At 41.6% G+C, this 25,642-nt stretch overlaps 1 protein-coding gene across 2 annotated transcripts in view; it reads left to right on the top strand.

Moving 5' to 3' along the window:
- The window catches only part of LOC132762024 (60 kDa lysophospholipase-like), a 102,311-nt gene that overhangs the window by 36,330 nt on the left and 40,339 nt on the right, over nucleotides 1–25,642 (top strand). For both annotated transcript variants that reach the window (XM_060755043.2, XM_060755037.2), the window contains exons 7-12: nucleotides 12,131–12,243; nucleotides 14,178–14,363; nucleotides 15,618–15,731; nucleotides 19,510–19,629; nucleotides 21,516–21,611; nucleotides 25,129–25,292. In XM_060755043.2, coding sequence (XP_060611026.2) covers nucleotides 12,131–12,243; nucleotides 14,178–14,363; nucleotides 15,618–15,731; nucleotides 19,510–19,629; nucleotides 21,516–21,611; nucleotides 25,129–25,292 — 793 coding nt within the window. The remainder of the gene's footprint in view (nucleotides 1–12,130; nucleotides 12,244–14,177; nucleotides 14,364–15,617; nucleotides 15,732–19,509; nucleotides 19,630–21,515; nucleotides 21,612–25,128; nucleotides 25,293–25,642) is intronic.

Genomic DNA, 25,642 nt, shown 5'->3' with positions numbered 1-25,642 from the left:
CAATCTGTGGGTCCCCAGATGTTTTGGCCTTCAGCTCTCAGAAATCCTAACAGTTGGTAAACTGTCTGGGATTTCTGGGAGTTGTAGGTCAAAACACCTGGGACCCACAAGTTGAGGACCACTTCTCTACACTAAGAAACACTATGGTAGACTAGAGAGTAGAGAGGAAACCTTGAAACACTTCCATAAGACACACATCACACATGGGAAGAACTGCTACCAATTTTCAGGGATTATTCCCTTTCCTCTCAGCTCCTGCCACCAGTCAGTTGCACACAGCCCTCTCGGTTTTTCTTTCCAAAGTCCCCCTTTCCCCCCTGAGGACATAGGTCCGCAGTCTGGGGGTCCTCCTGGACTCAGCGCTGACGCTTGAGGCTCAGGTGTTGGTGTTGGCTGGGAGGGCCTTCGCACAGTTAAAATTTGTGCACCAGCATACCCCGAAAAGCTTGACTTGGCCCCAGTGTCCACACCTTAGTTACACCCAGAATGGACGACTGTAATGCACTGTATGTGGGGCTGCCTTTGAAAACAGTTTGGAAACATCAGCTAGTGCAATGGTTGGCTGTCAGATTACTAACTGGAGCTAACTACAGGGAACATACCCCACCCCTGCTGAAGCAGCTCCACTGGCTTCCAACAAGTTTCCGGGCTCAAATCAAAGTGCAGGTTATTACCTATAAAGCCCTAAATCCTTCGGGTCCAACCTATCTTCGAGACCGCATCTCTTTCTGTGAATCGGCACGGGCTCTGAGATCAACAGGGGAAGCCCTTCTCTCAGTCCCACCTCTGTTCCAAGAGAGAGGACCTTCTCTGTGGTGGCCCTCCGGCTCTGGAATACTCTCCCAAAAGAGATTAGATTACCCCCCAGCTTTTAATCTTTCTGTTCCAACCTGAAAACATGGATGTTCAGATAGGCCTTTGACATTAAGTAGGCTGAATGGGCCAACATGACGCTGACACTTGGCACCTGTGAACTGATGGCTGTTAGTTTTATCTACTGTTGTTTTAAAATTGTGTTGTTTTGGCTTTAACATGTGTTGATGTGGGCTGTTATAATTTTATGAGACTTGTTTTATACTTTTGTACTGTTTTTATCTGTTGTATGTTATATGTGCTTTGTAAACCGCCCTGAGGTCCTTTGGGGAGATGGTGGTAGGATATAAATAAAGGTATTATTATTATTATTATTATTATTATTATTATTATTATTATTACTATTATTTTCTCTGCCTTAGTTTGTATAGTGATTACTGCCTTACATATAATGGAACAGATAACAGATGCTCCAGCAGATACCATGCATCATGTGACCCCAGATTCAACTGAGATAAGCAAGAGAGTACATTATTAGTTTATGAGTCACTTTTCTATTAACACTGACTGAAAGTGATGAGCTCAAATCAAATTAGTATAGAAAATGCAGTTAAAATAAGCTGAAATGTGTAAGGAGCCTTGAGTCCCCCTTCAGGGGTAGAAAAGAGATGGGGTAGAAATACCAGAAATAAACAAACAAACAAACAAACAAACATCAGCGATATCATCCGAAGTGAGCAAATAAATATAACTTTATTAGTAATTTGTCAATACCTAGTTGAGGCTTTGGAATTAGAGGTTTGGTAAAACATAAATGGATTGGCTTGTTGTAGGTTTTTTCGGGCTATATGACCATGGTCTAGAGGCATTTTCTCCTGACATTTCACCTGCATCTATGGCAAGCATCCTGAGAGGTAGTGAGGGTTCTCCTACCTCCTCACTACCTCTGAGGATGCTTGCCATAGATGCAGGCGAAATGTCAGGAGAGAATGCCTCTCTAGACCATGGCCATATAGCCTGAAAAAACCTACAAGAACCCAGTGATTCCTGCCATGAAAGCCTTCAACAATACATAAATGGATTGGTTGCCAAATGCAATTATCTGGTTAGGAAGAATAGAGAATAGAGGTTTGGAAAGATATTTTTTGGACTACAACTTTCAGAATCTCTGGCCAGAATGATAAAATAACTCGTTTTTGCATACACCAAAGATGTTTTAGGCATGCTCTAGAACAGGAATGGGCAAACTTTGGCCCTTCAGGTGTTTTGGGCTTCAACTCCTATCGGCTGTTAGGAATTGTGAGAGTTGAAGTCCAAAACACCTGGAGAGCCAAAGTTTGCCTTTCCCTGCTCCAGAACTTTTTTTGAAGCTGTGGGTAGAGCACATCTTTTGTCTTTGTTTCAGCATGCATTTATTTCATTCACGGAGAAAATATTGAAGATCATACATAAAACATATTAGGTGCATGAGGAGCCCCCGGTGGCGCAGTGGGTTAAACCCCTGTGCCGGCAGGACTGAAGACTGACAGGTTGCAGGTTCAAACCCGGGGAGAAGCGGATGAGCTCCCTCTATCAGCTCCAGCTCCTCATGCAGGGACATGAGAGAAGCCTCCCACAAGGATGATAAAAACATGAATTCATCCGGGCATCCCCTGGGCAACGTCCTTGCAGACGGCCAATTCTCTCACACCAGAAGAACTTGCAGTTTCTCAAGTCACTCCTGACACGACCAAAAAATAAAATAAAATTAGGTGCATGCAAAAAAATGTGCTAATATTTGAAGCGATCCTACAGATTTTAAAAATTCAGATCACTTTTATACAATTAGGTGAATATTATTTCCTTTTGCAACCTACACCACGTAAATGTGGATGTGTTTATTTTTGTGATTAATATTTAGAGAGGACGGTCTCTCTCTCTCTCTCCCTTAAAAAAAATTCCTCGTCATTGATCTTATAGCAGGCAATGGGTGTTGTATGTATGAGAGAGAAAGAGAAAGAAGGTTTTTCTTTCCTTGTTGCTCCCATAGGCAGTTCAAGGTTCCCCCCTTCTTGGCTGCTTATCCACTTCCAAAGCGATGACTGCACAAACTTATGTAATGGAGGCTGGCTGGCTGGCTTGCTTTCAGCCCGACCAAGAAGAGGAAAGAAGAAAGTGTTGCTATTTGTCTGGAGCTTGTATTTCTGGTTTGATTTCATAAGGTGGAATTTAGTCCCTGCTCCTTAGGGAGGTGTCACTCCTGGGAGCCACTGCGCTTGTTTCCATGTATGAGTTCAAACCTGTATTGCAGCGTGGCTCCAACATGTTGCCTAACCCCGCAGCCTTAATGCTTTCTAGAACATGCTTGGATTAGTTCGGTTGCTCCTGTCTGTGGATATGGCTGTCTTTTATTGCCTGCAGCTCGTTCACAGTAACCCTTAATGGGTTTTCACAGTCCAAATGGTATTTGGTGCCTGTGACCTCAAAAGCTAGGCCTGCTTCTTGTTGCTGAGTGTTTAAACTTAAGAGACTTTGGCATGCTAGTGTTATGAAATGCCAGCGCAAGTACATCCCCTCCAAAATGTCACAGAGGGAATTTGGAACAGGTGTGGCCAAGCAATGTCAGTGTCGTCAAGATGGCAAAAATTATTAATGAAAATAACACTGCAGAGAAGCCATTGAAATCCACAAGCATGTGGACAATTTCAACAAAAAGGAAGAAACCATGAAAATGAACACAATCTGGCTACCAGTAATAAAAAACTCTAAAATAATAATAATCTATATATATATAAATGCTCTGTGTGTAATGAGTACCTTACAAGAACCGATGAACGAAATCACACCAAATTTGGCAACAAAACATCTCACAACACAAGGAGTGATCATCACTCAAAAAATTATGATTTTGTCATTTGGGAGTTGTACTTGCTGGGATTTATAATCAAAGAGCATTCTGAACTCCACCAACAATGGAATTGAACCAAACTTACCACACAGGACTCCCTTGACCAACAGAAAACACCAGATGGGTTTGGTGAGCATTGATCTTGAGTTTGGGAGTTGTAGTTCACCTATATCCAGAGAGCACCGTGGACTCAAACAATGATGGATCTGGACCAAACTTGGCACGAATATTCCATATGGCCAAATATGAACACAGATGGAGTTTGGGGGAAATAGACCTTGACATTTGGGAGTTGTAGTTGCTGGGATTTATACAATCAAAGAGTGTTCTGAACCCCACCAACGACAGAATTGGGGCAAACTTCCCACACAGAATCCCCATAACCAACAGAAAATACTCAAGACCATGCTGTCCAACTCCCTTCACCAAGGCAAGAAAACGTAATCAAAGCCCTCCCAACAAAGAGCCATCCAGCCATAAATATAGATAGATATGATTCTCACACACAGAGATATAGCATCATAGATTTGAAAGGGACCCCTAAAGAAGGACAATGATATGTTGCATTTTCCAGAGTAGGTAAACCAGACGATCTCCACATCAACACTGACAAAGAAACAACAAGAAATACTCTTTACCCACAAGCATAAAAAATTACATATATTAGAAACCAACACTTGCTCATTACTTTATTTTCCAGATCACCAGACTGGGCCACAGCAACTCGTGGCAGGGGACAGCTAGTAAATAAAAAACAAAACTCAAACACAGGGGAATTCCAGGCCACAAAAAATCAGGAACACCTAATCACCTCTCAACAAAGGAATTCCCCAGGCGGTAACAAGACATACCTAAAAACGGTCAGGCCATCAAATGCTAATCAAGGTGGCTAACTAAACATTTATTTATTATTTACCTTACTTATATACCGCTGTTCTCAGCCCGAAGGCGACTCACAGCGGTTCACAACAAATACGAACAGCAAAAATTCAGTGCTACAGTATAGAAACAGTTAAACAGTTAAACATTCACACCTAGCTCCAACAGACAAGAGTTCTTTCTCCCACCCTGGACCTTCCACGGATATATAAACCCAATTTTCCTAATTCCCAACAAACCTCACAACCTCTGAGGATGCAGGTGAAACGTCAGGAGAGAATGCTTCTAGAACATGGCCATACAGCCCAAAAAACCTACAACAACGCAGTGATTCTGGCCAAGAAAGCCTTTGACAATACATTTAATACTGCAGTACTTGACTTTGCCCTGAGTCTATTAGGAAGGGCAAGATTTTGCCTCCTTCTGTCCTCCTGGCTCTCACATTTTGAACTCAGGTAGCAATGGCTCAAGTAAACTGAATCTTTCTTGGTCCCTTTTGGGACTATTATTATTTTTGGGAGCAGGGGTTGCATTCAAACCACGTGGCCCTTCTCAGGGAGGTCTCTGAGAACCACAATCTGTCTCCATGTCAATCTCTCTGTTTATCTTGCTATCTCTCCTAATCTACTTGCAAGTTTTAGGACTTGCTTCCACCTGAGCAAAATCAGTTCTCAGCACATTTTGCTGAAATTTCTGTTTAGATTTACATAATGTGAAGAAGTCTCCTTGATGAACTCAACTTATCCGTGTCAGAACAGGTTGTTGAAGTATGTTGAATTGCATCAGGGAATGTTCAACAGCTTTGTTATTTAGTCAGTTGGCCAGATCAGATTTTCTCTTTGGAAACTGCAAGAAGAGATTTTCTCATGCTTCATGCTCACATGACATATTTCCAACTCCTTCTAACAGCTTCCAATGTGCAACTCAAAATTTTGCCTGACCATAGAGGCCTAGGAATTGCCTCATGGGCCGGAGTTTAGGATAGCAAGGCTGTCGTTTGGCACAAAATTGCAAGGAACTCCGGGAATGTGGCACTGACTAAAGTCCAACAGAATTGCTTTGTAGTTGGCTTGGCTGCCCCACCTCTTCCTGGACCCGATCCAGAAGTGGAACATACGTCAGTAGGTTTGGATGCCCATCAATGAGAACATTTTATAGTAAGATCTATATTCTTATTCTAGGCAAATTAACTTGGAAATAACAACCACTGATGTTAGTCATGTTTAAACATAGGTAAGAGTGTGAAGCTCTATTTTGCAATAGTGTGTGCATTTTTGTTCATAATTAATTTCTGTTATGCCCAAGATGAAGTACTTTGGTCACATCATGAGAAGAAAGGAAAGCTTAGAGAAGACAATTATCCTAGAGAAAATGGAAGGAAAAAGGAAGAGGGGCCGACCAAGGGCAAGATGGATGGATGGGATCCTTAAAGTGACTGGATTGACCTTGAAGGAGCTGGGGGTGGTGACGGCCGATAGGGAGCTCTGGCGTGGGCTGGTCCATGAGGTCACGAAGAGTCGGAAACGACTGAACGAATGAACAACAACAACATGCCCAATATCACCCCACATCTCAAAGCTTTTGACAAGGTCCCACATGAAAAGGCTCTTAGAATCTTAGTAATGTGAAGGAGATCTTGATGGTTCTTGTGGGTTTTTTTCGGGCTATAGAGCCATGTTCTAGAGGCATTTCTCCTGACGTTTCGCCTGCATCTATGGCAAGCATCCTCAGAGGTAGTGAGGTCTGTTGGAATTAGGACAATGGGTTTATATATCTGTGGAATGGCTGGGGTGGGGCAAAGAGCTCTTCCCTGCTGCAGTTAGGTGTGAATGTTTAGCTGATCACCTTCATTAGCATTTGAAGGCCTGCTTGAGCCTGGGAAAATCTGTTGCTGGGAGGTGTTAATCTGTGCCTGGTTTTTTCCTCTCTGTTGTTTAGCTGTTATAATTTTAGAGTTTTTTAATACTGGTAGCCAGATTTTGTTCATTTTCATGGTCTCTTCCTTTCTGTTGAAATTGTCCACATGCTTGTGGATTTCAATGGCTTCTCTGTGTAGTCTGAGAGATCTTGATGTCTTAGTAGACCACAAGTTGAACATGAGCCAACAATGTGAGGTTGCTGCATCTTAAAAAGCCAATAGGGTCTTGGTCTGCATCAAAAGGAGTCTAGCGTCTAGATAGAGGGAAGTCATGGTGCTTTTCTATTCTGCTTTGGTCAGACCTCACCTGGAACAACACTTTCCAATTCTGGGCACCACAATTTATATTGATAAGCTGGAACGTGTTCAGAGGAGGGCAACTAAAATGATCAAAGGTCTGAAAGTTACACCCTTAAAGAGCTGGGTATGTTTAGCCTGGAGAAGAGAAGGTTGAGGCCTCTTCTATACTGCCATATAAAATCCAGATTATCTGCCATAGAATCCAGATTATCAAATCAGATAATCCAAATTATCTGTTTTGAACTGAATTATCTGTTTTGAACTGGATTATGAGTCTACACTGCCATATAATATGGCAGTGTAGACTCATAATCCAGTTCAAAACAGATAATTTGGATTATCTGATTTGATAATCTGGATTCTATGGCAGTGTAGAAGGGGCCTAAGAGGGGACATGATAGCCATGTATAAATATGTGAAAGAATGTTGTAAGGAAGAGCAATGGGTTCAACATACAGGACAGGAGGTGCCACCTGACTATTAGGAAGAACTGACTGCAAGAGCCTTTCAGCAGTGGAACTCTCTGCCTCAGAGTGTGGTGGATGCTCCTTCCTTGGAGTCTTTTAAACAGAGGCTGAATGGCCATCTGCTGGGGGTGCTTTGATTGTGCTTTTTCTATATGGCAGGGGCCTGTGTGGTCTTTTCCAATGGGCGGTAGAGGCTCATTCTTTGGAAGTTTTTAAACAGAGGCTGGATGGCCATCTGTCGGGGGTGCTTTGAATGCAATTTTCCTGCTTCTTGGCAGGGGGGTTGGACTGGATGCCCATGAGGTCTCTTCCAATTCAATGATTCTGTGATTCTATGTATGATTCTACAATTCAGAGTTAAATGGATTTTTCTCTATTTTGAGCAGTCTGAATAATAATAATAATAATAATAATAATAATAATAATAATAACCTTTATGTGTATCCTGCTCCATCTCCAAACAATTTTAAAGGGTTATGGCTATCAAGTGTCATTCAGTTTTGGAGGCATGGTGGTTCCTATTACCCTTGTGATGAGAGAAGTTTGGTAGATTTTATACTTCTGTGATCCGAGAGTCAACGCTGGGTTGAATACTGGCAACCATAAGAATTGCCTCTTGTATCGATTCATGTGTACTGATCTTTTGAGGAGTTTCAGTTTCATGCATTTCACCCTTAGGCCTCATCGGTGCTGCCACTATAATGCAGATTGAACTGCATTATATAGTTGGTGTAGACCAGTGTTTCTCAACCTTCCTAATGCCGCGACCCCTTAATACAGTCCCTCATGTTGCGGTGACCCCCAACCATAAAATTACTTTTGTTGCTACTTCGTAACTGTAATGTTACTGTTATGAATCATAATGTAAATATCTGATATGCAGGATGCATTTTCATTCACTGGACCAAATTTGGCACAAATACCTGATACGCCCACATTTGAATACTGGTGGGTTTAGGGGGGGATTGATTGATTTTGTCATTTGGGAGTTGTAGTTGCTGGGATTTGTAGTTCACCTACAATCAAAGAGTATTCTGAACTCCACCAACGAGGGAATTAAACTTGGCGCACAGAACTCCCTTGACCAACAGAAAATACTGGAAAGGTTTGGTGGATATAGACCTTGAGTTTGGGAGTTGTAGTTCACCTATGTCCAGAGAGCACAGTGGACTTAAACAATGACGGATCTGGGCCAAACTTGGCACAGATACTCAATATGCCCAAATGTGAAGACTGGTGGAGTTTGGGAAAAATAGACCTTGACATTTGGGAGTTGTAGTTGCAGAGATGTATAATTCACTTAAATCAAAGAGCATACTGAACATCACCAACGATAGAATTGGGACAAACTTCCCACAAAGAACCCCCATGACTAACAGAAAATAGTATGTTTTCTGATGGTCTTTGGTGACCCCTGCGACACTCCCTCACGACCCCTCCCAGGTTGAGAAACACTGGTGTAGACTCATGTCGTCTAGTTTAACTGCATTGAACTGGACTATATAACCGTATAATGCATTGCAATCTGCATTAGCATAGCAGTGTAGATGGGGCCTTAGATGCAGGACCACAAAAATACACTCTTGCTGACAAATATGCAAAGACTTCTCTTAATCCATGCCATTTGTACCTGGCTATCCCACTCTGTTGTCCTACTATGCACAGGGTGTATGTGTCTCTATTTATTTATAGGCTCTCTATCCATGCCTAGCAGACAACAGTGTGTAAATAATCTTAAAAGATGACGGGAAGCTGTATTTGACAAGGAGTGTGTATATATCGACAGACTCATACACGTACACGCTCCTTGTCAGGTACAGCTTTCTGCCATCCTTTAAGGTTATTTACACACCATTGTCTGCTAGGCATGGATAGTGAGCTTCTGCAGAATTAATAAAGAATGTTTTGGCATTTTAGTAATGGAACGTAAGCGTGTGTATTTGTGAAACAGCTGGCATCTGGCTTGCAGTGTATAATCACACTTAATTGAATCATTGCCATTTTACTTAATCACTAGTAACTGCATTATAAACCCCAGAGATGATTAGTGGCAAGAGTAACAACATCTGTCTTTTAAAGACGTGTGAAATATGTGTCACTTTGCTGACACTTGGCAAGGTGGCTTTGAGGAGTTTCCTTTCCCACTCCCACCCTCCACCCCACCCCCAGGCACAGTGGCATTCACCAAGCAAAAAGACATTGGGATTGAAATATTCGAATATTTATTTTATCCAAGAGCTGCTTCACTTCGTCTTAGTACAAAGCACTCTTCTGGCTCTTGTATGAACGGCAAAGAAAGGCTCCCAAAGATTTTCCTAGAAATTAAAATAGACAGTTGGACGTACTTTGGCTTTCTCTCTTTGTAAAATAAGCTGTCATCAGTGAGCACTGAGTAGAAAGTTTGTAGGTTTTCTTTCATTCTTATTTGGGTAAACCCCTCCAAGATTGAAAGGATGAGGCCTATTTAGTCCAGCTTACTGTTCACACAGTGACCAAGCACCATAGGTAAAGGTTGTCCCCTGACATTAAGTCCAGTCATGTCTGACTCTGGGGTGTGGTGCTCATCTCCATTTCTAAGCCGAAGAGCCGGCGTTGTCCATAGACACCTCCAAGGTCATGTGGCCAGCATGACTGCATGGAGCACCCTTACCTTCCCGCCGGAGCAGTACCTATTGATCTACTCACATTTGCATGTTTTCGAACTGCTAGGTTGGCAGAAGCTAGGGCTGACAGCGGAAGCTCACGCTGCTCCTTGGAATCGAACCTGTGACCTTTTGGTCAACAAGCTCAGCAGCTCAACGCTTTAACCCACTGCGCCACCGGGGGCTCCTCCAAGCACCATAGTGATAATGATAATAATAATAATAATAATAATAATAATAATAATAATAATAATGTGTCAGGAGCAACTTGAGAAACTGCAAGTCGCTTCTGGTGTGAGATAATTGGCTGTCTGCAAGGACGTTGCCCAAGGGATGCCCAGATGTATGTCTTTTACCGTACTCTCATGTCCCCACATGGGGAGCTGGAGCTGACAGAGGGAGCTCAACTCGCTCTCTCCGGATTCAAACCACCGATCTGTCAGTCTTCAATCCTGACCGCACAAGGGTTTAACCATAGTGATTACATGTGTTATTTGTAGTGAAATCAACACTTTCTGTACACAGGTAATGACAGCAGTTCATTTTCTAATTTGTTCTTGCTTACTAGGCAAAGAAGCGAAAGATTGAAAACTCCCTGTCTCTTGTGTTAATGTTTTGTTGTTAATTAGCAAGGATATGCAGAAAAACTGGCTCCCAAGATCCCTCCTGAGCTTTGTTATCAAACATGATTTTTAGAGCTTGTCTAGTCTTTAGAATCCTAACAGTTTAAGAATCATCAAGAAGATTTTTTTTACATTGCAAACATTTTAAGTAAGCTTTTGTTTATCCTCCATTATAATATTGTAAAGTCATCTTTGAATTATTAACCACAGGCTGAGCATCCCTCATCCAGAATTCCAAAATAATCCATATGAATACGTTGTTGTGAGTTTTCTGGGCTGTATGGCCATGTTCCAGAATCATTCTCTCCTGATGTTTCACCTGCACCTATGGCAGGCATGCTCAGAGGTTGTGAGGTCTCACAGTCTCTGAGGATGTCTGCCATAGATGCATCTGGGACTCCTTTCTTTCAGCCTCTTCCATGGGGGAGGAGGCAAAACCATTCCCACCCCCATGTGCGCGGGAAGTTAATTGCCACCCAATCCCCAAAATAAAGAGGCAACACAACATAAGTGGGTTAACTATGGGCAACTTTTATTAATGTTACCTAATTAAACGTTATAACTTGCAGGTAATTCTAAGGTATGGTTTGTTTGTTTTTTGTCGTGTCAGGAGCGACTTGAGAAACTGCAGGTTGCTTCTGGTGTGAGAGAATTGGCCGTCTACAAAGACATTGCCCAGGGGACGCCCAGATGTTTTGATGTTTTACCATCCTTGGGGGAGGTTTCTCTCATGTCCCCATATGAGGAGCTGGAGCTGATAGAGGGAGCTCATCCGCGCTCTCCCCGGATTCGAACCTGCGACCTGTCGGTCTTCAGTCCTTCCGGCAAGGGGTTTAACCCACTGTGCCACCAGGGCTCCTTAAAGTATGGGTAAAGCCGAGGTAGTGACCATTTCGATGTACCCCTTGGCAACTTTGGGCAAAAATCCCGTGTCCCCGGTTGCAAGAACTCTGAGCAACCACCAAGGCAGTGGTTCTCAACCTGGGGTCCCCAGATGTTTTTGGCCTACAACTCCCAGAAATCCCAGCTAGTTTACCAGCTGTTAGGATTTCTGGGAGTTGTAGGCCAAAAACATCTGGGGACCCCAGGTTGAGAACCACTGCACTAAGGGAAACGTCTGTTTGGCTCCTGTCCCCCACCAAGTAATCTGGCGCAGCTTGAGTGCCCCCCTGGAAGTGTAGCAGAAACTTCATGTTGATCTACTCTGGGAGATGAACCCCATCAACTTGATAACATTCTGGGTTGTTATGTGTCATGCATGATCCCATACCTTCTGTTAATATCTTCCACATGGCCCAGTTAACTCTTTTCCGTGGACCATCTAGCTTTTTTACGTTGCCGCCACCCTGCCATGTCAGTTACGTATTTGCAAAGAAAAAAGAAGGGCAACAAGAGATGAATGTAGGAGAATAAAGCTATCTGAACCTAATTGTCACCCCCAATTGAGTTAAGCCTAGCATGTCGATATCATAGATACTGACAATAGGAGCACTTACTTCTTTTTAAACCTACAAAGACCAAAGATTTTGGAAACAGGGATACACAATACGCTGGGATTGGAAAGAGTCCTTAAATGAAGTATCTTTGTTTTGTTTTCACAGTTAATTGGGAGACGGTGTGGAGAGCCAATACCACCAAGAAATTTGAGATTCACACCAACATGAACAGCAACGTGGGACTCCTGAGGATCTTCCCAGGGATTACGGCAGCAGCGGTCAGCCCCCTCTTCTCCTGGAGCAGCAGATCAATAAATCAATAAATCAATAAATAAATGAGAGAGAGAGAGGGATGATAAAAGTCACGGGTGGGAGCTCTGATTACATATAGTAAGCCACGAGAAATAGCACTGAGTGCTTCAGTGCCACTGCTTTTCTCAGGGCTTGGTTTGTGTAGTCACCCCTCCCACACTGCTTAGATGGCAGGAAGTGGGGAAAGTTTCTGTTGTTATTTGGCGCTTCAGTCAGAATCACCCAGGGTGCATCCACAGTGTAGGATTAATGCAGTTTGACGCCACTTTAACTGTCATAGCTCAGTGCTATAGAATTGTGGTACATTTAGTTTAATGAGGCTCTAGCACACGTCTCAAACTCAAGGCCAGTGGGCCAAATCTGGCCAACCGTGTCATTTTATCACCCTTCAGGTGCTGGGCTTCTCCTCTTGTATTTGTTATTATTTAGATATTATGACTAGAGCTGTTGGGAGTTGTGATAAGGTAACATTTGAAAAGCTGCAATTTGTTTGGTTTAGTCGGGATAATGTGACTTAGATTTATATACAAGGCTTGTGGATATGATGTCTGACTAGAAAATGTTCTTTAACTTTTCCCCAACCTCGGAGCCACAAGTGCTGTTGGGTTGCAATTCCCATTATCCCAGCCCACATGGCAGATAATCAAATGTGATAGGAGTTGTTGTTCAATAACATCTGGGGACCCAAATGGGGTAAAATCTAAAGAGCCCTCACCACTATGTAAGTGTGTGTGTGTGTGTGTGTGTGTAGAGAGAGAGAGAGAGAGAGAGAGAGAGATATTTTGCTAGTTTCAACAGACCTCACTACACCGTTTTGAGTCGCCTGAGGGCTGAGAAAAGCGGTATATAAATAAAGTAAATAAAGAAATACTTCTGAGGACACTTGCCATAGATGCAGGCAAAATGTCAGGAGAGAATGCCTCTAGAACATGGCCATAAAGCCTTCGACAATACACACACACACAGAGAGTTGCCCCTCTGTATTCATAGATCAGTGGATTCAATGACTTTTTAAAGGTAATCATAAGGCTGATGTCGTCCTTGATGAAAATAGATTTGACACCCCTGCTCTTTGGCAGGGAAGGCTAAAGACCCTGTAAGACTACAACTCTCAGTATTTCATAGTATTGAGCCTTGGCAATTACAATAGTATCAAACTGCATTATAAATTCAGGGAGTGATAATTCTCAAAAGGTACTTTTCCAAGCTCTGCAAAGGACACATTGTCCTAACAATCATAATGAAAACAGCAAACTATAAGCTGTAACTAAAGACAGATTGCACCCATTTCCTTTTATGTTTTTGAGTACTATAGCCTTGACAGCACTTCCACAATTCAAATCATTTGAAGCTGTAGACATTAAGAGGGGTTATGTGTCATGGAGAAGTGATAGGCAGCAAACATGCATACACTTAGCCTTTTACATACATGGGATTCCATACAGTACAGTTCTCATCAGCCATAGCCAAATGATGTGGCATGATGGGAAAATATGGAAGGTTACAGTTGCCCACCCTGATGTAAAATATGCATGCTTTTGTCCTAGCATGTACTAGTTCTGTTTTTTCCCACCATAATTTTTTGTTTATGTGTCTTGTATTGCTATCTAGTAAATCTATAGAACTTGCCATGATACGTTGTAGCTAGATTGTGTTTCTACTTGTGTGTACTTATGAAAAAAACACACACATTTGGAAGTTGATTATTAGAGTACAGGTAATTGTACTCTGTGTGTTTCCAGGCAGGCTAATAAGACTCTTAATTTCATTTTTAAATCGTTTCAATAATTGCCTTTTATTGACGGAATTTAGAAATTGAGGTAAACAAATAGATAGAGGAAGCCACACTTGGATTGTGGCAAACATTGCTGAATAGTAATATCATTGCTCTTTCATGCAGGTGAGGGCATTTCTTCAGAGCCCAATGGAAGGGGTTGTGCTTGAGACCTATGGGAGTGGGAATGCCCCCAATAACCGTCCCGATTTGCTCGCTGAACTGAAGAAAGCAACTGATCGCGAAGTGGTGATTCTGAATTGCACCCAGTGTCTACGAGGAACGGTGTCTTTAGTTTATGCTACAGGGAAGGTGAGAGGAATTTTGTGGTTTAAACTATAGCCTTAGTAGTAAGCTTATATCTCTGCTCACTATGTATTGGTTTGGGAAGTACCATAATTTTTATACAGATCAGATGAAATATGAAAAGGGTTTCTTTGTTTGCAATTTGTAAGACTGTTGGCATTCTAACTGGGCAATTCTGGGGACTGTAATCACAGAAAGGAGCATTTCCACACCCAAGAATTAATCTACCCATTCCCTTGGTTGTGGCATACTTTGGCCTGAATAATAATAATAATAATAATAATAATAATTCATTGGAACTTGTGCCACAAATACCATCTGCCTGTGACAAAGAACTGGTGGGACTTCTGAATTCAGACTGACAGAGTTTTGGAGCACAATACTCCTAACCTCACAAGTGTGTTAAAAAACCAAGTATGGATTGTCAGTGTTGCAATCCCAGTCGACAGAAGAATTGAAGAGAAATAGCTGGAAAAACTGGCACAATACGAGGATGTAAAGATCGAATTGCAAAGACTGCACAAGCCAATCAAGGTGGTCCCAGTGGTGATCGGCACACTGGGTGCAGTGCCTAAAGACCTTGGCTTGCACTTAAATATAATCGGTGCTGACAGAATTACCATCTGTCAGCTGCAAAAGGCCACCCTACTGGGATCTGCATGCATTATTTGTCGATACATCACACAGTCCTAGGCACTTGGGAAGTGTCCAACATGTGATCCAATACAACAGCCATCAGAGTGACCTTGTTTGCTGTATACTATGTTTCAAATAATAATAATAATAATATTTATCTTTATCCATGCTTGCTGTTCTTTTTTTCTTTGTATACGAGCCTTATTCTCCAAAATGTATGAAATAGATGGCAAAACTAAACTCAATCCTAATATTATAGATGAAGAGAAGGAGGGGGGACCAAATTTGGGTCAGATGTTGTGTTTGGCTCCCATTTTGTTGCAGAGTTGACCAATTACTCTCACTGGTTTTCTACCTCTAAATTGGGCTTTACTGCTGCAGTCAAGTGTGATGCTGGACCTGTTATTTATTTCTTTGCTACCACTTTATTAAAACATCTGATAATGTGCTCATATCCTAATTGTTACATATTTGTAAGATACAGTTATTTTCTATTAATAGTCTGGCTTTTCCTAGAAATATTTTGTCTCAGAAATGTAATGGCAACATGATCAGCAAGCTCCAATTATGTCCTTTCCGGTTTGTTTAACTCACTAAAGCTCCAACTTTCTTCACGGTATACAGACTCTTATGGACGTAGGTGTAATTCCAGGAGGAGACATGACACCTGAAGCTGCCCTTGCCAAGTTGTCCTACGTTCTGAGCAAACCTGGACTTAACTTGGCTGAAAAGAGAAAGGTAAAACTGTCTCCATCTTCTGTATTTCTGAAAGCTCAGTCTTTTCCTCAAGTTATATTGTCCTGAGATTTAGTATAAGCCAAAAGTACAAGAACACAGCTAAGAAAAATTCCTTTTGGACTATAGGTTCCAGAATTTCCTGCCAATGTCACCAGTGGCTGTGTTGGTTGGAGATTCTGGGAGTGAGTCATCTAGAAAGTTAACTTTTCCAAGTTAATCAGGAAGCAAAAAAACATCATGCAGAAAATGTATTGTCGAAGGCTTTCATGTGCGGAATTATTGGGTTGTTGTGAGTTTTCCGGGCTGTATGGCCATGTTCCAGAAGCATTACCTCCTGACATTTCACCTGCATCTATGGCAGGCATCCTCAGAGGTTGCGAGGTCCCCACAACCTCTGAGGATGCCTGCCATAGATGCAGGCGAAATGTGACCATACAGCCTGAAAAACTTACAACAACCCAATAATGCAGAAATATTTTATATATTCTTCTTATGGTATGCTAACCCCCCCTCCCCCCCCCCCCCCATAGTTGCCTTGATGAATTCCCTCATCTGCCTGGTGATGTATTGGGATTATGTATTTATATGTGTTGTGCTATTTACCTGAGGTTAACTTGATGAACTTCCCATCCCTCTACTGAGCAATATTCGAGGGAAACGTTTGGTATTATCTTGAACTGGGTGAAATAAAAGTTTAATTCTGGTTGCATGTTGATTTCTCAAAGAACCAGGGATAAAATTTCTACTGAAGAAAAATTTTATTTGGCCTAAGGCAGTGGTTCCCAACCTGTGTGTCCCCAGATGTTTTAGCCTTCAACTCCCATAAATCCTAACAGCTGGTTAAATTGGCTGGGATTTCTGGGACTTGCAGGCCAAAACACCTGGGGACTCACAGGTTGAGAACCACTGGCCTAAGGCATAGAGTAGTACTACATTTTGCTCTTTTGTAATGCAACATGGAAACATGCAATGGCAAATCAGTGACCAATTTTCCTACAAAAGAGCAGAATGTGGAAAATAATTGGTGGACTACAGCTCCTTGAGTCCCTGGCAGTTAGTTGGCAGGGGATTTTTGGTGTTGAAGTCATCAATGTCAACATTTCCCAGATTTAGAAAGGAACAATGAAACTTTCCCATCTCACACACCTGCAGCCTTATCTTTTCTCCACCTTTTTCTTTCAAAGGCATGCCTATACAGTACTAAAGCTGGGGCAGCTTTTCTTCCCACAGTAATCTTTCTTTTCTTTAACTCTGTATAGTCATGTTTCCAAATAGTTTTCACAGTGATTTATATTCCCAGACGCCCTCTAATAATGGAGCAGCTCTCTATATAGACGGGAACAGTAAAGGAGGTTTATTATGTGCAAATTTGCATGTACGGAGCAGGGCCTTTTAATTTTCCCTTTTGGAAATTTGCTCTTCTGCATGACACCAGAACCTTGGGTCGCCCGCCCCTTCCATGCATTGGAATGAAACCTTGGGAGTATTTGGACTGGGGAGCCAGAGCACAGAGGGCCTCCAGTCAACAACATGTCAGTGTTTACACACAGTTTGCTTTTTAATAAACTTCCTACAGAACTAGTTAAATGTATGAAACATTGAAGCTTTAGTGATACCTGTCATCTGCAATTTCCCCAGGGAGTTTCTGAGCCCATAATCATGCTGAGAAAATAAAGACGGCAGGCAGGACTGAGGCTTCACTTCATAGTGTAACATTAAAAGAATGGAAACAGAACATGTGCCGAGAAGGGCGAGAAAGGGTGGAAAGGACTGAAAGCTTAGTTCTATGAGGAGTAGCTTTATGGACCTGGGTCTGTTTAGTTTGGAGAAAAGAAGATGGGAGAGGTGACATGATACCCATGTTTACATATTTGAAAGGTTGTCACATTGAGGAGGGGGCAAGCTTGTTTTCTCCTCTTCCAGAGACTAGGACACATAGCAGTGGATTCAAATTACAGGAAAAGAAATCCCACTTAAATATTAGGAAAAATGTCTTAATTGGAAGAGTTATTCAACAGTGGAATACACAGACCCAGAATGTGGAAATTTTGAAACAGAAGCAGAATGCCCATTTTTTTTGGGGTGGTGGTGGTGGTGGTTTGATTGTATCTTCTTGCAATGGCAGGGGTTATTTAGGACTGGATAGTCTGTGTGATCTCCTCTAATTAATTATTGCAACCTTGGAAGCATCTGAGGGAAACATGAGGAAGCACTGGAAAGGCAATAGGTTATATTTCTCTCTCCCCTTTTACAGAAACTTTTGAGGTACTCTATATACTGTACTTGATGATTTTTCTTAAAAATAATTTAAAGGAAGCAGCAGCAGCAACAACAACAACAACAACAACAACAACAACAACAACAACAACTTTATTTTTATACCCTGCCTCCAGGGAAGGCTGGGCTAAGAGGCTAATGCCCTTACATTATTAAAGTGTTAGAAGTGCTAGAAGTGACCAGACCAAAGTGCAGGAGCCTTGATAAGGTCAGAAACTGTATGCTTAGACACTATACAGAGACTCTATTAGACTTTCAGACCAGAGAGATGCTTTGGACTATAGACTTTTGATTACAAGAAAAATGCTCTGTGTTACCAACACAGAGAAACTACTTCAAACCTACTTGTAACTGGATTGATAAGCAAAGTACCTGTGTACTGATCGCATGAAGTGTGTGAGTAAACTATGCTAATTTTAAAGAAGTCTGCTTATTTTTGTCTCTTGAGAGCATGATTTAAATCCAAATGTATTCTAGGGGAGAGTTTATTTATTTATTTATTTATTTCTTGCATTTATTGACCGCCCCTCTCAGCCCGGAGGCGACTCGGGGCGGTGAACAACAACAACAAGAAGACAATGTACAGTGAATAAAGACAATACAAACCAGACAGATACAACATAACATATACTTATACTAAAAAATCCGCTTCGTCAAGTCCTGGGGTCATAGCCGAAATTCGTAGTCCTAGTTCATTCCATTGTCGATTTAACTACACTCAGTTGAAGGCCTGTTCGAAGAGCCATGTTTTTAGGCCCCTACGAAAGGCCATCAAGGAGGGCGCCTGTCTAACTTCAGCAGGGAGAGTGTTCCACAGAGTTGATGTTTTTTGGGTATCTAAAAAGAACACATCTGAAACTCTGCTGAATATATATGTTTGTGACCAGTGGTTTTCCAAAAGGTTATGAAGCCCATTTCCCAAATTGTTATAGAGATTCACATTTTCCGAAAACTACAGCTCATTACGCAAGTCAGCGTTTGCTCCTCTACATTCTTTGGACTGTAACTACTGTAATTCTTCATAATTGACCACATTGATTAAAACTTCTGGGAGATGGAATCCACAATATTTGATGGGTGTTCATCCTTGCATCATATTTGATGGGTGTTCATCCTTGCACTAAATCATGCTAGTCACACTGGAAATCGCTTGTGTGAGACTCAGGCTCTTCATCCTCCCTTCTACTCCCCCTTCCAATGTTTTCTTTTGATTTCACAGAATTTCAGCTTCCTGAATATGAATCAGTAGTCATGATTTATAGCTATCACAATTTTGTTCAACAGACCAGGTTCACAAATCATAGTTTGAAGTTGGTTTGTTCTCGTTTTGTACACATTCAGGGTTTAGCAGAGCTCAGACAAGGTATTGTGTTTGGACTTCAGTTCCTAGCGAGCAGGGAGCAACATCACACTCCCACTTGCAAGTGCTATTTCAACTTTGGCTTCCTTTGGTAGTACACTACTTCCAAACTCATCCATTAATTTTTCGTTCCTCTTTCAGATGTTGGGTGAGAACCTGAGAGGAGAGATGACTGTTGTGCTCATTGGAACCAAGATCACCCTCAAAGATAGCAAGTTTATTCAAGAGATTGCAAAATATATGTTTATCAGCTGCAAGGAGGTACTTGTTCAAATGGGATTTGCAAAGATCGTTGCAAAACGTAAAGTCCTATATACACCTGGGTTCATCTGCTAATGCAATAATAGACCCTGCTAGCATGGCAGATTTCCCATCCACCCTGAATTGACCTCAGATCTCCTCTTGAGAGTTGGGAGGATTGGGGCAAGGCTATTGAGAAGTGAAGAGGAGGAAGTCTTATTGCAAAAGCAGAAGTCCACTTGTAGAACTTTTGATGGCATCTAGAATCAGAGTCAAAGAATTGTTGCTTGCAGAAAACAGTGCATTAGGATAGTCAGTGTAACGACTTTTTTAATGAGTGCAAGAGTGTTTTTTCCACAAACTTTCGAATATATTTTATTTATTACTTTTGAAAATGCTGCATTTAAGGCATGTCAGAGCAAGATCATTCAATGGGACATTTCAAATTCTGCATTATCAAATGTATATAAAATTTGGGGTTGCAAGAACTGAAATCGTGGATTAGAGGCGAGCGAATCTCTGTTTTCATAGACCTGTTGTTGTTGTTGTTCATTCGTTCAGTCGTCTCCGACTCTTCGTGACCTCATGGACCACCCCACGCCAGAGCTCCCTGTCGGCCGTCACCACGCCCAGCTCCTTCAAGGTCAGTCCAGTCACTTCAAGGATGCCATCCATCCATCTTGCCCTTGGTCGGCCCCTCTTCCTTTTACCTTCCACTTTCCCCAGCATAATTGTCTTCTCTAGGCTTTGCTGTCTCCTCATGATGTGGCCAAAGTACTTCAACTTTGTCTCTAGTATCCTTCCCTCCAATGAGCAGCCGGGCTTTATTTCCTGAAGGATGGACTGGATGGGGTAAAAAGACCATCTAGTTCAGTGGTTCCCAACCTTTGGTCCTCCAGGTGTTTTGGACTTCAGCTCCCAGAAATCCCAGCAGTCTTATGGGTGTTAGGAATTGTGGGAGCTGGAGTCCAAAACACCTGGAGGACTAAAGGATGGGAACCACTGACAATTCAAACTCTTGTTGCAGGACATCGTGTAATCCTCAGCTTTTTTGTATATGGGGCATGTTACCTGCAGAATATTATTATTATTATTATTATTATTATTATTATTATTATTTGCATTTGTTAACCGCCACTCTCAGCCCGAAGGCGACTCGTGGCGGTGTACAGAACATAGAACATAAAGACAACAATTACAATAGATTAGGACTATAACATACATCTTACTAACACACAGCTAATTAAGCTAAAAATCCGCTTCGTCTTGTTTGAATCATAATCAATCTCGTAGTCATAGTCCATTCCGGTGGTCATTCCAAGAAAACAAAGCACTTAATTGAAGGCCTTTTCGAAGAGCCAGGTCTTCAGGCCCCTGCGGAAGGCCATGAGGGAAGGCGCCTGCCTGATCGCAGCAGGGAGGGAGTTCCACAGCCGGGGGGCCACCACCGAGAAGGCCCGTTCTCTAGTCCCCGCCAGGCGTGCCTGTGAGGCAGGCGGGACCGAGAGAAGGGCCTCCCCGGACGATCTCAAGGTCCTCGTGGGCTCGTAGGCCGAGATGCGGTACTCAAGGTATTTTGGGCCGGAACCGTTTAGGGCTTTGTAGGTTAGCACCAGCACCTTAAATTGGGCCCGGTAGCTGATCGGCAGCCAGTGGAGCTGGGACAGCAAGGGCGTTGTGCGCTCCCTGCGTCCCGCTCCGGTTAACAACATGGCTGCCGCGCGCTGGACTAGCTGGAGCTTCCGGGCCGTCTTCAAGGGCAGCCCCACGTAGAGAGCGTTGCAGTTGTCGAGGCTTTTCTGATTAGCTCAGGTAAACAAGTCAAGCTCTATGAAGGCATTATTAAATTGGATCACGGTAAAGACACACATGCACACAATTACTCATGATTTCTTTTCCTTTCTCAGGAACTTGAAGCTATTCGAGATGCTTTGACTCCTCCTTTGGCTTGTGTGGCTGCAAAGAATGGGGATTTGGAGGCCCTAAAAGCCTTACAGAGTTTGGTAAAGACATTTTATATAGTGTTTTTATACAATCACCTACTCACTATCAACATCCTACATTCATCCTTCCTAAGGGTAACAGGTTGTGTGTAGTTGTGACCACAAATAAATATTCAAGGCATTCTTTCATCTGGCCAGAAAGGAGGAACTGTTGAATGATTGACAGGTCCCATTGTTACCATCATTGACCAGACTTGCAGAGGCTGATAAAAATTGCAATCTGACAATATTTGGAGAGGCACAATTTCTTCAAACAAAATAGCAGGTCATTGTGTAAATCCATTCAAATAATTTAAAAAGCAATGACTGATTATAACTTTGGGCAGATCTAAATAACTTCTGGCATTCATATTTTTCAAAGGAGTATAATCATCCTTGTTGTCCCAAGAGACCTTTCCATTTTTGCTTCCTGCGTGATCTAATTACTTCACTGCATAATATCCTCTCCACACCATTTTAAAGTGATGGCAACTGCATGCAAAGGATTTTGTAAAATAATATTTTCCTCCTTTTTTGCTTAATCTCATGTCTGAAAGAAAAATTCAGTTGAACTCAAAGGTCTGCTCACCACTTTGTGTTCTTGTCATTTGTCCTAAGAAAATTATTATTCTACCTAATTAAAGTATCAGTCTACTCGGGTCCAGACTCCTTGTCTAACCACATCGCCCCATATAGGCCACCTCGTTCACTGTGATCGATGGAGGAGGCCCTGATTTCAGTCCCATCCCTGTCTCAAGCACAGCTGGTGGGAACGAGAGAGGGGGCCTTCTCCGTGATTGCCTTCCGTCTCTGGAAGTCCCCAAAGAAATAAAAGTGACCTCCTCTCTTCTCTCTTTAAAATCAGTTAAAGACTCACCTTTGCTTAAACACGCTTCTGGAATAAGTTTCATGTATTCCAAGTATACTGGAATGTACTTAGGTAAAGGTAAAGGTAGTCCCTTGACATTAAGTCCAGTCATGTCTGACTCTGGGGTGTGGTGCTCATCTCCATTTCTAAGCCGAAGAGCCAGCGTTGTCCGTAGACACCTCCAAGGTCATGTGGCCGGCATGACTATATGGAGCGCCGTTACCTTCCTGCCAGAGCGGTACCTATTGATCTACTCACATTTGCATGTTTTCGAACTGCTAGGTTGGCAGAAGCTAGGAATGTACTTAGACCTAATCTTTTTTTACACTGGTTTTAAACCACTTCATTGGATGTGTTGCAATAGCAGATTCCCAAATTAGTTTAGTGTTTACACCTTATTTTATTTTATGGTTATTTAATATTTAATGTTTATTTTACTTAAGTGATATTTGTCTTTACTGTTCTAATGTTGCACAAATCCTATGTAAAATCATATTATGTATTTTTAACATTAATATTGAAATCTGAAATATATACAGAAAGGAGAGGAAGAGGGTTAGTTTGATTGTGTCCAACCAATAGACCACAGACTGTAATTTGTTTTATACTCTGGCTTGTTGGCTGCGTAGGCTTTAGTGATAGTCCAGGTAACTACAGTGAATTTTAACATCATTTAGAAATTAACTTACTGATTCTTGTGAATTCTTTGTGATATCAGATTTTATATTACGGTAGATATAATTTAAATTAATTTTAAGTAGGTTGTTTATTTGTTTGATATGTGGGTGTAAACTCGATTTTTGCGCATTTTAAAGAGATATACATAATTTAAATTAATTTTAAGTGGGTTGTTTGTTTGTTTGATTTGATATGTGGGTGTAAACTTGATTTTTATGCATTTTGAAGTGATATACATTTGCTTTTTTGGGACTTGGACAGTCTGCTAATGTATTTGTGCTTGTTATTTTTATTGTATAGACATTAAATGTTTGCTTTCTCTTGTTGGAATCTGCTGAGTCCCCCCGGGGGGATAGGGTGGAATACAAATACAATTATTATTATTATTATTATTATTATTATTATTATTATTATTATTATTTGAAACACAACAAGATGAGTCCACAGCAGACACTCTGCTGGCTGTTGAATTTGATCACACGTCAGACACTTCCCAAGTGTCTAGGACTATGTGATGTATCAGCGAATAATGCGTGCAGATCCCAGTAAGGTGGCCTTCTGCAGCTGGCAGATGGTAATTTTGTCAGTGCCGATTGTGTTTAAGTGCAGGCCGATCACCACTGGGACCACCTTTACTGGTTTGTGCCAGAGTCTTTGCAGTTTGATTTTTAAATCCTCATATCACGTCAGCTTTTCCAGTTGTTTCTCTGCAATCCTTCTGTCACCTGGGATTGCGACATCAACGATCCATACTTTGTTTTTTAACACGATCGTGAGGTCAGGAGTATTCAGCTCCAAAACTCTGTCTGTCTGAGTAATAATAATTTATTATTATTATTATTATTATTATTATTATTACCACTACTTCTACTACTGTTTCTGGATTTTAGAGGGCATTTTCATTGAGTGTTTATTTGAAATTGTGTTATTTCAAATAAGCATGTATGCAGTGTAGGGGAAAGCATTATCATGTCTTTCATGAACTCAGTTTAGTCATTTATTTATTTATTTTGTATCAAAAGCATTGCATAAATTAAACGGGCAACAGCAACCAAATTTCTGTAGCCTCCAACAGTTCTTCCTCTGTACATGAGGCAGGGCTTAGTGGACAAGAATACAGATGCGGAGTTGTCTGTCCAAGTCACACAAGGTGGAGGATTCTTTTAGGTAGTGCCATTTTGCCAGGTTGTCTTTTGATTTGCCCATTCCACTTCTGAGTCTGTTCAGTTTACTCATAATAAGATGGAAAGTGAGCCTATGCGCGTATGTTTGTGTGCCTGCACATCTCTTATTATGTAAAAGTTGTTTGCCTTTAAGTTGTTCCCAACTTGCGGCCACTCTAATGTGAACCTGTGATGGCAGGATTTGTTGCCATCCCTTTGCTTCCCTCTGAGACTAGTTATGAGAATAATGCATGTAGGTTTGCAACAGAAGAAGATTCAATCCCCCAGTTCATTTCCACATAAATTTCCCCAGCCTTAAACTGCTAGCCCAAGGTCACACATACTGATTAACCCTTTGATACCTTTGAACCATTTTGAACCCAACGGTGCTTCTCAACCTGTGAGTCCCTATGTGTTTTGGCCTACAACTGCCAGAAATCCCAGCCAATTTACCAGCTGTTGTGATTTCTAGGAGTTGAAGGCCAAAACATCTGGGGATCCACAGGTTGAGAACCACTGAGATAGAAGCTCTAAAACATTTGCCTGGTGCCATAAACTGAACTTCCGACAACATTCTTGATCAACGAAGCCCTTTGCTCACAAGAAAGTAGATCCCTAGATTCGAGCCAGGAATCAGATTACATTTATATATTCACATTAGGCTTGAAGAAAGTCTCTGCAGGTTTCAAATATCCTGGAGATCAGGCATAGGAGGAGGCGATCTTTTATATGTTCCATACCCAAACTGTAGTGAACTTAAATATGTTATTGATGCATCTGGTAGATGTATGAACTGTATTTTCAAGATACTTCTTTCAAACAATTTTAGGGTGGAAACTTGAGTTCTGGAGATTATGATGGTCGCACTCCTCTTCATATTGCGTGCTGTGAAGGCAATTTGGAAATAGTCACCTATCTACTGGAGTCTGGTGCAACTGTATATGCAAAGGACCGAATGGGAGCTACTCCTCTGCTGAATGCTATAAAGTTCAGGTATTTTCCTGTTTTAAATGCAATTTATATCAAACCCCTTGAACCTGTGCTGCTGTATCAAAACCCAGTTCGGTTTAATATACCATTTTGAAGTGGTTTTAGAATGGATGGTGCTGTAAAGGTTGTCTTGGATCCTGTACAAGGTGATGTATAAAGTAAATTACAGGATGGGTATCCCTTATCCAAAATGCTTGATACCATAAATATTTTGGAATTTAGTTGGTTTTTTTTGGCGATTTTGGAATACTTTTATTTGCATATGTGTATCACTATCAAATTGTTGAAAAAAATTGTGGCATAGTCTCCATTCTGGTATTTTTCATACGTTTTTAATTACAGCCTCCTCCACC

The sequence above is a fragment of the Anolis sagrei genome, chromosome 1, assembly GCF_037176765.1.
Source record: "Anolis sagrei isolate rAnoSag1 chromosome 1, rAnoSag1.mat, whole genome shotgun sequence".
NCBI lineage: Eukaryota > Metazoa > Chordata > Lepidosauria > Squamata > Dactyloidae > Anolis > Anolis sagrei.
This window is presented reverse-complemented; position numbering and strand designations above follow the sequence as displayed.